Source organism: Equus asinus, chromosome 30, assembly GCF_041296235.1.
Source record: "Equus asinus isolate D_3611 breed Donkey chromosome 30, EquAss-T2T_v2, whole genome shotgun sequence".
Lineage (NCBI taxonomy): Eukaryota > Metazoa > Chordata > Mammalia > Perissodactyla > Equidae > Equus > Equus asinus.
Genome location: NC_091819.1, coordinates 1,934,637 through 1,947,228, shown reverse-complemented (window position 1 = coordinate 1,947,228; position 12,592 = coordinate 1,934,637). Strand labels below are relative to the sequence as shown.

Sequence of the window (12,592 nt, the reverse complement as noted above, 5' to 3'; positions counted from 1 at the left end):
AGGAGTCTCGTCCCTTCCATCACCGATGGGCAGCTGCCCCACCCTTCGTCCGTATGCAGTTTCCTCCCAGGCCTCTGCCCGTTACCTGGCTGGGGGCAGCAGGTGCCTGCGCTCCGGGCATTGCTCTCTGGGGCAGCTGTCCCTTCAGCTTCTCCATGCAGGGCTGGCTGTGGGGTCCTGTGGGCAAGAGGGGGTGAGGGCAAGATGGGCTGCTGACTCCTGCCAGGGGCCCCGGCTCAATGGAGCTCTGCTTGGCCAGCCAGCCACACTCGGAGGGTTCTCTGAGACCCTGGGGCCGTGGAGGGCGTCGTGGAGGGTGGACACATGTGGGGCCCCAACCAACTCCAGGCCAGGCAGGACTCCGTGCTGTCCCCCTAGCTTCTGCCGCTCTACGTGCCCTGGTCTCTGTCCTTGTGGGTTTGGGAGTGGCAATCACGGCAAGAGTCTAGCCAGCTCTGGCCAGGCTGTTCTTCAGTGTGTCCATGAAAAAGTATGTGTGTGTGTGTTGGGGGGCAGGGCAAGAACCCTCGTCTCCATTGACCTCCAGCATCCTCAGGGCTCCTACTGTCACACATGGTGGTCAAGGAGCTAATGGGAGATGCCAGATCATCTGCTGAAGGGCCCCAGAGCCAAGGTATCCGTGTGCCCAGGGGCCGTCCTCCGTGGTCGGGGGGGGGTCCAAGTTTCCTGGCATGCCTGCGGAGGCCCCTTCTATAGCACACGCTCTCCCCCTCCCTCCCCACTCAGTCACCTAGCTGGCACCCTTCTCCTCCACCCGGATGAGGAGCTGGCCCAGCTGGTTCCCATGGCGACAGGCTCCCAGGCCAGGCTGGCCAGCCAGGTTCCCCAGCTGTAAGGAAAGAGCGGGTGCCCCAGGCCTCTCTGGGAGAAGGCCCAACTTTGGGGGTCCAGGAGAGACTGACCCGGGGCCCTTCGCGCTTGGCCGAAGGCTCCTCCTCTGGCCGCAGGCGTCTCTGTCTCTTCAGGGAACTCCCTTTCATAGTGGACGCTGAAACGGAAGCAAGGAGGATGAAGAGAGCAGCTGCTGGACTCCTGCCATCCCTGCCCCTCTGTGGCCCCTCAGGGTCCGGACCTGTGCAGTGGCCTTGACCCCAGGGCTGGCTCTCCCTCTGCTCTCTGCCCTTCCCTCCACGCTGTCCACATTCTCTTCCCCTGTTGAGGCCCAGCTCCAGCCTCACAGCCCTCAGGACACCATTCTCAACCCCGGCTGCACGTCGGATCACCCGCAGAGCTTTGAAAACTGATAGCGGCTGTGTCCCATCCCCGGAGTCTGCCATTTGGAAAGCTCACAGGCAGCGGAGGTTAGGGGATGCTGCTTGGCTCAGTTCTAGGCGCTTCCAGCCCACGGTGATCAACACCCCTCTGTGTTCTCTGGACACTGACTCTTTGTGGTTATTTCGTCACAATGGTCTCACGTGACGCATCCCCCAACAAGACTATCATCCTTCGGGGGCAGGCCCAGGTCTGTGCTTCTGTATTTCCCCTGCGCCCGAAGGTGCAGGCTCCCTGCAGGGCCATGGGCTGAATTCAAGGGTCTCTGATGGGGAGGGGATGCAGGCAGCCCTGGCTGGGGGGAAGCAGCTGTTCCCCTGGCTTCCGCCCCCTCCTGCCATTCCTGAGGGCATGGGACTCCTCCTTTCCAGGCCAGAGAGACCACAGTCACCTGTCTGCTGTCTGGAACACAGTTCTGTTCGGAGCCCCGCTGAGATGTCCCCCTTATCCTGCTCTTTCCATGACACTTACATAGTCACAGATTCCAGTTAGTCTAGACCTCGGGGTTGGTAAATTGAGGAACCACCAGCACAGTGGGGTCTCCAAGGAACCCAGATCCCACGACTGAACCTGAATTGTTCAGTTTTTTTGTAGCAGTTTGGCCCTGAAGGTCCTCGCCTTCTAAGCTAATGCGTTCAATAAGTGTCAGCTCCCAGATGCTCCGTGGGTGATGGAATAAATGAACAGCACCGGCACCAGCGCTGACACGAGGCTGCCCCCTGCTGGCCATGGGCTCTCTGCGGTCCCGGCTGCCCTGGCATTGAGGAGGATGGACCCCAAATGGCACAGAGGGAGGCAAAGGACACCCTACCCATTTCGGGGTGCCCCTCTCCCAAAAAGCCTGGAACCCATCAACTGTATCTTCCCGGTCCTACCCCAGTGCCCCTGCATCCAGGGCAGGCAGCCACCGTCACTACCTGGAAAACACCTGGCTGTTGCTACGGTTGCCGCTGCCACGGGCAACGTTGGCGTTGGCATTGTTGGTGTTGGCACGAGCCAGAGGGTGGGTGCTCGGATCTTGAGGGAAGTTCTCCAAGAAGACGGGTGATTCCAGCTCTTCCATCTCTATCTCGGTAACCTGGAGTGGTCTCTGGTTGGCCATTATGGGGGGCAGGGAGTTGGTCCTCTCCAGGAAGCTGTCCACCCGGCCAAACAGGCCTCCGGTCCTCTAGGGGCAAGGAGGAGAGCGGAGGATGAAAGCAGCACTGGGGGCTGGGGGCTGGGGGCTGGGGGCTGGGAGTGCCCGGGGGCTGCTGCCTCAGGACCACGGCGCTGGGGACAAGAGATGCTATTAGGAGACAACTCCTATAAGGCCAGAGGAGAATGGACCAGGCAGCAATGCCAGAGAAGAGAACATGTCCCCCTCAGAGAGTTCTCAAGGTGATGGGGTGGACAGGATGTACCTGAGGAGCTCTAGAGCACACACGCATTCAGATAGGGAAACACGGCGTAGCGGAGGGAGCACTGAACTGGGAGTCTGGAGAGCTGGTTCTCATCCCGCCTCTGAAACTCACTTGCTAAGTGATATTGGGCATCTCTTGCCATCTCTCTGGGCCACCGTTTTTCCTCGTGAATAACCCAGGAAGGTTTAACTAGGTGGTCATCTTAGGACCATTCCATTCAAGGACCTTCCAGCCCTACAGTGTCATAAGACACCCTAGACAGAGCTAAGGGTCGAGGACCAGCATCACTGGCAGCAGGTGAGGCATTTGGTAACGGAGGGCTTCCAAGAGATGCATGCTGACTCAGATTTTTGGGGTGGGGAGGAAGATGCTGAGCTCAGCAGAGGAGGCTGGGAAAGGATGTGCTATGTTTGACATCTCCATTGGGCTGGGTCATTGATTCTGAGTCCTAAGAGATGCGGGCAGTGGGTGTCTTCAGCTTCCCTGTTCCCTCCAGTATGGTAGGCTGCCGGCCCTCCGTCTTGTGGGACGTTGCCGCTCCCTGTGCTTGGAACACAAGGGACGGTCACGGCCTCCACATACCCGGAATATCCCTTCCTCCATCGCAGCCTCCACCATGGCTCTCTCCAGCTCCTCTTCGGCCGTCAGGTCTCCTGAGATGGTGCGGTGGATCTCGGGGGCCACTTCCTCCTCAATGGTCCGCAGTCCAGCCTGGGGACAGAGGAGAGGCTTGGTGACCCCTCCAGACCGGGGGGAGACCAGACTGCTTCCCACGGCCCCACTCTTTCTTTTCTCTCTTTTTTTTTTAAGATTGGAACCTGAGCTAACATCTGTTGCCAATCTTCTTTTTTTTCTCCTTCTTCTTCTCCCCAAAGCCCCCCAGCACATAGTTGTATATTCTAGTTGTGGGTGCCTCTGGTTCTGCTATGTGGGACGTCGCCTCAGCATGGCCTGATGAGCGGTGCCATGTCTGCACCCAGGATCGGAACCGGCGAAACCCTGGGCCACCGAAGTGGAGTGTGCAAATTTAACCACTCTGCCATGGGGCCAGTCCCTTGGCCCCGCTCTTTCTAATCCCTGCATTCAGGGCTTCCCAGAAGCCCCAGCTCTGGCCCCACCCTCTCTCCTGGCTCATTCGATGTCCCAGGGCTCCGTGACACCACCAGGTCCTGCTCTGGCCTCTGGGATGGTCCAGACCCTACTGGTTGCTCATGGGGTGATTCCAGGCCCTCCCAGGCCTCCAGGTTGAGAAATCTTTTTACTCACTACAGTCTTCTGGACAAATGATCTCTTTTGATTGCATATGCCATTAATACAATTTTCTGAGCTAATTAAAGTTTATATCTCCAGAGATGGGACAAATCAAGACTGGTGTCACCTGATAGTCGGCAATGAGGACACTGCATTGCTTGTGTGACATTCCTGTCCAAGATGCATATCCTAAATCTATCATGAGAAAACATCATGCAAACCCAAACCGAGGGATAGCCTGGCCTGTAATCTTCAAAAGTGTCAGGGTCATGTCAAGGAAAGCCTGAGGAACTGTTCCAGATAGAAGAGACGAAAGAGACACGACAACTAAATGCAACATGTCACTCAGGACCGGATCCTTTTGCTATAAAGGACATTATTAGGACAACTGGCGAAACTTGCGTACGGCCTGAGGATTTGATGGTGGTAATGCATCGGTGTCGATTTCCTGATTTTGGTGGTTGCATTGTGGTCATGTAGGAGAATTATGTAGGAGAATGCCCATCTTTGCAGGAAATACACATTCAAGTGTCCTGGGTCGATGGAACATCATCATGTCGGAAATCCCTCTCCAATGATTCAGAGAGAAAAGGTTTTCATACTATACGTGCAACTTTTAAAATTGTGAGATTGTCTCAAAGTAAATATTGCAAGTGAAATAAATTTTGAGCACACAGCCCAAATGCACGTATATTTTTTGAATCTCTAAGTTATGTGTGTGATAATTAACACCGAAAAATAGAAATAAAAAGCAGATGAGATAAAACAAGGTTCTGAATTTCTTTGCACACCCGATGGGTCATTAGAAGTGCCCCTGGCACGTCTGCCTCCTTCGGAGACACTGCTATTATCTGACTCAAATCTCTCCTTTGAACAAATCCTGTTTCCTTTGGTCCTAGCATCCAGAGATGGAAGAACTCCTGGCTCTCCTCCTAGGGTTGAAACCATCCAGAGCTCTCATCTCATTCCCTCACTCGTCCCGGCTCCCTCCTTCCCTCTGCGCCTCCATCACCAGCCCTCATGGATGCAGAGAAGGAGCTGGAGTCCCTTGGAGCTCGGGTTGGCCCTACCTGGATCTGTACGACATCCTTCTTGGGCCGGTACCCATAATACTCCTCCTGGCGCTTCATGAACTTCCGGAAGTGCTCCTGGATGAGGAACGTGGCGTAGAACTTCCCTACCGTCACCTCGTCATCTGCGGAGAAGCCAACAAGGGGTGTCCTGAAGGCTGGTGGGAATCTGATGCAGGGTCCGAGTGGGAGGCGGGGGTACCAGGACTGGGCCCTTTAGGAAACCCCTCCTCTCGCTGACTCGGTTGGTGGGCAGTTTCCACCCTGAGGATGGTGCCTGCCCTGATGGCCGCCTTGGGGTCTCTCCACAGTATTTACGGAGGGTCTGGGCCATCCTCAGAATCCCGCAGGGCTTCCTGGGCAAGTCCTTCATCCCCTTTCCTTGCTGCCTCTGGACTCCGGTCTCCCGAGCAGCACCCACCTCCTATGGGAGGAATGACTTGGTCCAGCAGCTTCATGCTGGTTCTCTTCCAGATCTTCTTGATGATGGCCCTCAGCTCCTCGTTGGCCTGCTCAAAGTTGCCTGGGGGCAAGGGACAGGCAGGAGAAGCCCCACAGTCATCCAGGCCAAGCCAACTGCACCTGCATAGCCGTCTAATACTCCCCAGTCTCACTCAACAAATGTCACCTGGGGGTCCTTTTGTGGCAGCAGCTGTCCTGGGCACTGGCAATGGGGGAGGGCATCCTGTCCCCCGGGACAGCCCAACCCTGGGGCCGTGGACTCACTCCCCACCGGCCTCAGCTTCCAGTGACTTTGAAGGCTGCCATCTCCTGCTCTTCTCTTTTCCCGCCAAAAGCCTTCACATCCCCATGCCCTGTGGTCTGTTTCAAGGTCCCCCAGGCCGCCTTCTGCCATTCTAACTCGGCTCCTTCCTGACTCTTGGCCTTCCTCTCCTTGCCTGCCCAAGGAAACCTGGCCTGAGGCCATCTCAGAGCCTGCAGTGGTCCAGGGGGACGGCTCTGATACAGCCAAGCCTTGAGTGAGGGCTCAGGGACACACCAAGACCCCCTGCTCCCCTCCCCCTGCTCCCACCACGGCTGTCTTCCCGGTAGGTGGGGACCTGTGGGTTTCATGGAGTCTGCCCAGTGCTGCCTGAGTGGCTCCTCGCTCCTGCCCCCAGCCCTGCCCGAACACTGCCACTTCTCTGTCCCGTTCAGACACAGCTGTATGGGAACAGATCCTTAGTGACCTCTGCCCCGTAGAGAATTTTCGGGCTCCCTCTGAGCCCTGAGGATCTTGCAGCCGTGGTCTGGGGTCCTCTCTCTGCTTTTCCCCACGTCTCTTGGTTCCAACCTTTAGCTCTGAGAATCTGGGAGAATCTGGGCCAGAAGACTCACCCTCTGAGAGAGGGGAGGAGACCCTCACCTTCCGTCTTGATCTTGAGCGCCGTGCGGACCAGGGCGAAGAGGGTGGCATTGAAGGTGACGGTGCCGTCGCTGTTCAGGGGCATGTTCATGCCCACCAGCCGCTGTGCGGGGAGAGGCAGGGCTCACTGCCAAGCCGGGACCAGGCAAAGCTTGGCAGGTCATCCTCACCCGCTGTGTGGGCCGGGAGGGGATGGGGCATGAGGGCTGGGGGGCAGGCCGACGAGGACGCCCTTCATGACTAGATGAAAAGACGAGCTGGGGGACACTCTGAAATGACTCACGCAGTCAGGCTCTCCCCAGCTCCCCACCCCACGGCACGGGGCCTCTTCCTCTCCCAGGAGGGCGCCCCTCTCCGTGGTTCTGGTTACCTTGCACGCTACTCGGTGGGGGCAGAACTTCCCAAAGCCCAGAGGGGGCTGGATCCTCCTCAGCAGGGTCACCACATCCAGGTGCTTGATTCTGCCCCTGCAGGTGGGCACACAGACTCACGCACCTGGCGACCCCACCTGGAACCTCCCTCTCTGCTCAGAGAATGGGCCAAGGGGCCAAGAGACAGGGGACCGCTTCCCTATCTTCCAACCGTGCTTATGAAGTGGAAGCTGAGCTCCCTTTTCAAAGAAGAAAGAGTGTTTGGGCCCCATTGCCCACCACCTCTCTCTTTATTTGGGCAGAGAGAGGCCAGAATTCCTTCAGATATGGAATCTCCAGGCCTGGAATCCGGACCTCATTTTCCACATGGCAGAGCCTTCCTTGGGATTGGGTCAAACTGACCGGGGTCTCTTGGGCTGTATTAAGAGAAGTAGAGGGTACGGATCAAGGGAGGTGGAAGCCCACTTCCAGAGATGGTGGAGAGCTGGAGACCTATGTCATAGGCTGTTGTCAGGATTAAATGAGATGATGCATGTAATGTTGGCACAGTGTCTGCCACCCGGGAAACAGTCATCCAATATGAGCTTATTCCTTTTCAGAAAGAATGCAAGGTGACAGGGTTTCTGAAGCTTAGCCGTGCATACAAGTGCCCCGAGGACCAGGTTAATAGCAATGCAGATTCTGATTCGGTCAGCCGGGGGTGGGCCGGGGGCTCTGCTTGGATGCTGTTGGTCCGTGGACCACACTGAGTAGCCAGGGCCCAGAGTGCCTGTGAGGTATTGAGCTCCCTGCTCCGGGAAGCGTCCAAGCTGAGGCTGGATGACCATATCCCAATAAAAGGGAGGCTGTGGGGTCCCTTCCAACCCTGCGGAACTCCAGTTCTCTGGTCTGGGGCCTCGGACAGTGGAGGGAGGACCAGCCGACTCCTTCTTAAACTGGAGAGTGACTCCCGACGGGACACGAGGGCGGGGTCTAGGACGGAGCGGGGGACAGGCGAGGGAGGGCCCCGCGCAGAGCCCACAGCCTGGACTCACTTCGCCTCCGGGTCGTACTCTGCCCAGATGGCCTTGAACTCATCCAGGTGGTGAGGGCCCAGGATGGACCAGTCCCGCGTGAGGTAGTCGAAGTTGTCCATGATGACAGCCACAAAGAGGTTGATGATCTGCAGGAGGAGAAGCGAGGCTTGCAACACGGAAAGGCAGGGGAGCAGGTAGGGGCGGGGAGGGGCCCCCCGGACACGGGGTCCACAGCTTCTCCCTGCCTGAGCCATTCTGAACCACACAAGCGATCCATGCCACACCCCTGGGCTCTTGCACAGGCGGTGTTCTTTGCCGTGGTTCTTGGGGCCGTCTTGAAAACCCAGCTGGAGCTGCTCTCACCTCAGCCTCTCACCTCCCCCGAGACACGATTCCCCTCTTCGTGCCCCCGGCCCGTGCCTCCCTCTTACGGCTCTTGCCTTTGCTATCTTGAGTGTCCCTTTGAACTGCGAGGTTTCCTTACACGTGGACTCCCCTGGACCCCACGAGCTCCTAGGGGGCTGAGACTGAGTCTCCTTCATCCCCTGCCCTGAGCCCAGGCCTGCACACATCAGACACTCAAACAACTATTTTGAGTGAATACAGGAAAGAAAAAAGAGTGACGGATCGAGCGCCCAGTGGACGCCGCCGTCTCTTTGCTGTCCACACGAACAGACAGCAACCCCGGACTCTCAGGACAACCTGGGGCTGTTCCTAACACCGCTGGGGCCTCCTGCAGGACCTTGTTTCCCCAATCTCAGCCTCCTTGCAGCAGGGCAACTTTATCTTCCTAGGAATACGGAGGGGCAAGAGGCTCTATGGGGAGCCCTCCCTATGTAGGACGGAGTCTCGCTACATTCTTTCGACTACTGATCGCTAACCCAAAAAAGGCAAAAAACCTCTTAGCAAGCCCTTCGGAGCAAGAACAAGAACTCAGAAAACCGAGCCACAGCCAGGATGACCGGAACAAGAGAGAGTCCAGTCGAGCTTCCTGTCGCCTGCATCTCTGAGATGAGAGACAGAGACGGCCAGGGAGGAGACGGCGGGTTCCCTCAGGCCTCAGCTCTTCCAGGCCCCCTCCTGGCCCCCGCCCCCCGCCCGGCCGGCTCACCAGGAAGGCGCAGAGCATGTAGAAGCTGATGAAGTAGTAATAGGCAAAGTTGGTTCCGCACGTGTACTCCTCGCCTGGGGCGTAGTCAGACTCCGGGTCGCACAGCTTGCCGTAGCTGCAGGCCAGCAGGATCTCTTGCCACGCCTCACCTGTCGCACACCTGGAAGAGAGAGGCTCCTGCTGGCCCATCCACTCTCAGCGGCCCCTCTGTAGGCCGGCAACCTGGTAGGAGCGGGGAGGTCAGGCCTCCAGGTTCACCGTGCAGCTCGGAGTGAGCTGGGCCTCAGTTTCCCCTCTGTGCTGCAGCCCCACTGCTCTGTGCCCCGTGGGGCACTGCAGAAGGAGTAAACTGAAGAAAAGGGGTTTCTCGGATCGGGGGGGGCAAAATCAATCTGTGATTCAGGCCATGGTGGGGGACAGCAAGAGAGAGTGCTGTGCTGACCAGGGGGAGGCAGGGTCAGAGGCCATCGAGGCCTCACCGCTCCCTTGAAGGAACGGTTGACCTCTGGGTCCTGACTCAGTGGGGTGAGACTGGGACCCATGCTGGCTCTGCTCAGGACCGGCTGCGTCACGCGTGGGGCCCAGAGCCAAATGAAGACACGGGGCCACTTATTCAAAAATGATTGTACAAGCGGCTTTGGTTGTAGACTGGTGAGCTTGGCCGCCTTCCAAAATCCATTTGACACCTCAAGACGGGACGAGGGACAGCAGCGCCGCGGCCCTCCGCTCGCAGGGCCCGTGAAGCCAGCCCTGCTCCTGGGGCAGCCTGGAGCCAGGTCGGGGCTGGGGGCGGGGGGCTCGTGCCTGAAGAGCAGCAGCACGGCCTGCGGAAAGGTCTGGAAGTTATTGTTCCGGTTGATTTGGGTCCCGTCCACCATGGCAATCTTGCCGAACATCTGAAAGGCACAAAGGACCCGGACTCTGGAACTGAGAGAGATGTCTCCTCTCAGCTCGGCCCCCCGCCCTCTCTGCCCCGCCCCGCCCCTGCCCAGCTTCACCCCTACTCCCCGACCCCCAACCCCCCAGCTCCCTACCCTTCAGGCCATACCAGACCTGAAGCCAAATAAACCGGATTATTTCGAGGCTGGGGGAAGCGCTTCCCATGAAGGTGAAGGAAAGCAGGAGAGCGGGCCAGTGCTCCTAACAGCAGGCCGACTCAGGGACTCGACTCAGGGATGGAGAAGGATCTTGGGGAGGGTGGACTGAGACCACCCGGGCCTCCGGTCGGGGCCTTCCAGATGCCCCCTGGCCCTGCTGTCCATCTGCGTGCCCAGGTTCCTCCTGGACTGCTTCCCCCCAACCAGCCTGCGGTCCCCCGATCCCCCGGGAGCCTCCTTTCTCACGCGGCTGAGACCTGGGCTGACCGGATGAACAAGGCAGGGAGGGGGCAGGGTCCAGTCTGCAGGCTGTTAGGCCTCTCCAGGGTCCTCGATGCCCCCCTAGCCTGGCCAAGACCTATCCTTTGGCTGGGGCCCACCTCCTCTCACCTGCATGCCGATGACCGCGTAGATGAAGAAGAGCATGACGATGAGCAGAGCCACGTACGGCAGGGCCTGGGGGTGAGGACAGAGGGTCAGTGCCTGGGGCTCCCCCCTGCTCCCAGCCCTGCCCCTCCCTTAGCTCACCGGGGACCCCGAGTTCCCCCTGAGCTCCACCCTGGGCCCAGGTAAGCGCCATGACGGGGGTCCCCGTGTGGACCCGGCCGGGCCCTGGCTGGGTGGGCTGGCCGTGCTCACCTGGAAGGATTTGATGAAGGTCCAGAGCAGGGTGCGCACCCCCTCAGCCCGGCTCAGCAGCTTGATCAGCCTCATGACACGGAACAGGCGAAAGAAGGCGCTGGAGATGCGGGCGCTCTCGTCCGGGTCCTGCGGGGCGGCAGCCCCAGGGGTCAGTCTGGGGGCGGCCCCTCAGGTGCGGGAGGGAAGGGGCAGGCAGTGGGGGGTGGGCGGTGCGCTGTGTGTGTGCTGGGGAGATGTCCATGGCGGGGAGGGGTTCCAGCCCTGGCTCACGGCCCCCGCTGAGCGCTAGGCGAGACCCTCGGGGCTCAGCTCTGGGCTCGGTCAGCTGGGAGGAGGGGGGCGGGCGTGGAGCGCCAAGCCGTGCGGTGAGCCCATTCTCAGGAGGGGTGACAGGGTCCCGCCCTGGGGGAAGGCTGCTGCCAGGCCCACTGCTCGCCCTTCTGGGGCCTCCTGCCTCATCTGGCCTTCTCCTCAAGCTGCTGCGGAGCCGAGGACCCTGGCCGCTCTCCTGGGCCCCCTCCCCAGACCTTGGCTGCTCAGTCACCATCAATTCAACTAGGCCACTCCCCATCACCCCACCCAGCACACAGCTGTCCCAAGCCGGGCAAGCCTCTGCCCTTGGACCAGCCTTAGACACCCCAATAACTCTGGAGGGGAGAGCCCCCACTGCCCAGCTCCCTGTGTCCCCAAAGGCCTTGTGCCGGTGAGCTGTCACTAAGATCCGGTGCCAGCCAGCAGTCACAATTCTCTCTGGATGTTCCCATCCTCACAGAAGGTGCTGGAGAGACCCTTGGCCCCATTTCCTGGGGCTCTGAGAAAGCCACTAGGTCCATGCACATTCTACTGCAGAGCCCCGGCCGCCACCCTAAGCCGGACCCTCTGGGGGCCTGCTCTGCGGAAGGGAGCCCCGAGCGTGGGATCCGCCCCATGCAACCCGCGTGGCCAGGCCTGAGCATGCAGGCTGCAGGGCAGAGAGCTGGCGGGCGTGCAGGGCAGGCTCGTGCAGCCTGGAATTACAACGTTCCCGCAGCCTCCACCCAGGCAATACAGTCCCCCGCTGGAGGCCAGGAAAGTCTGTGGAGAGAAGAGACGAAGGGAGGGGAGGGAGGGGAGAGAGGAGGAGGGACACAGTGGGAGGGAGGTGAGGACAGGAGTCAGAAAGGGTGGACGCACAGAAGAGTTAAAGAGAGAAAAAGACAGGGAGGCTGGGACAGAAGACCCCAAGTGTCTGCCAGTCAAGGGCAGGGGGTGGGCGGGTGTGAGGACGAAGCTGTGGGAACAGGGAGGCAACAGGCTGGGGACAAGGGAGCAAGAAGAGGAGGGAAGACCAGACACGGACAGGTCCCTTCTCATCTCCAAGATGCCTCTACAGCTGGCAGGGGCTGTGGCTGAAGTGATGCTGGGGACATCCCTGACGGGGCACCTGCTCGTCATTAGGAGAAGGTTCACACCCATCTCTCCCTGAGTCCAGGGATGCTGGCCAGCTCCCTGGGGTCACTGAGGCCCAGCGGAAGTACCATCCTCCAGGGACAAAGGCCCCTTGGGGGAGCCTGAGACCCCCCCGCCCCCACAGCAGATGCTTCTCTGCCTCCATCCCGGGAGGCGGACCAAGGCTTCTGTCTCAGCGGCCAGGCTCGTGAAGAGCAGGTGTCGGGGGTGTGGGAGCAGCATTTTCCCTGTTTACTCTGAGCTTCTCCCTTAGGCTGCATTTCAGGAGAAGCCCTTGTTCTGGAGCCCTGGGACAGGGGAAGCCCCTGTTTTCTCTTCCAGTTATCTGTGCCCAGTCCATGGGCTTCCCCACCAGGCAACACTCCCTGGACCACTGGCTCGCAGCTTTGGCTGCACGTCAGAGTCACACAGATAACTTAACCACATATACTCTGCTGGGTGCCCATCAGGCCCATGAAGTCACCTTCTAGGGCATGGGCCCAGCTTCAGAGGTTTCAAGGCACCCCGGGTGATTTTAATTCAC

At 59.4% G+C, this 12,592-nt stretch overlaps 1 protein-coding gene across 1 annotated transcript in view; it reads right to left on the bottom strand.

Annotated features, from left to right (window-relative positions):
* CACNA1S (calcium voltage-gated channel subunit alpha1 S) overlaps positions 1-12,592 on the bottom strand; it is a 65,740-nt gene that overhangs the window by 952 nt on the left and 52,196 nt on the right. The window contains exons 29-42 of the mRNA XM_014829351.3: positions 11,638-11,694; positions 10,618-10,746; positions 10,369-10,434; positions 9,686-9,777; positions 8,882-9,041; positions 7,789-7,916; positions 6,754-6,850; positions 6,384-6,486; positions 5,439-5,540; positions 5,018-5,142; positions 3,279-3,407; positions 2,211-2,461; positions 924-1,009; positions 86-177 (exon numbers count right to left, since the gene is read on the bottom strand). Of these exons, the coding sequence (XP_014684837.3) occupies positions 86-177; positions 924-1,009; positions 2,211-2,461; positions 3,279-3,407; positions 5,018-5,142; positions 5,439-5,540; positions 6,384-6,486; positions 6,754-6,850; positions 7,789-7,916; positions 8,882-9,041; positions 9,686-9,777; positions 10,369-10,434; positions 10,618-10,746; positions 11,638-11,694 (1,617 nt within the window). The remainder of the gene's footprint in view (positions 1-85; positions 178-923; positions 1,010-2,210; positions 2,462-3,278; positions 3,408-5,017; positions 5,143-5,438; positions 5,541-6,383; positions 6,487-6,753; positions 6,851-7,788; positions 7,917-8,881; positions 9,042-9,685; positions 9,778-10,368; positions 10,435-10,617; positions 10,747-11,637; positions 11,695-12,592) is intronic.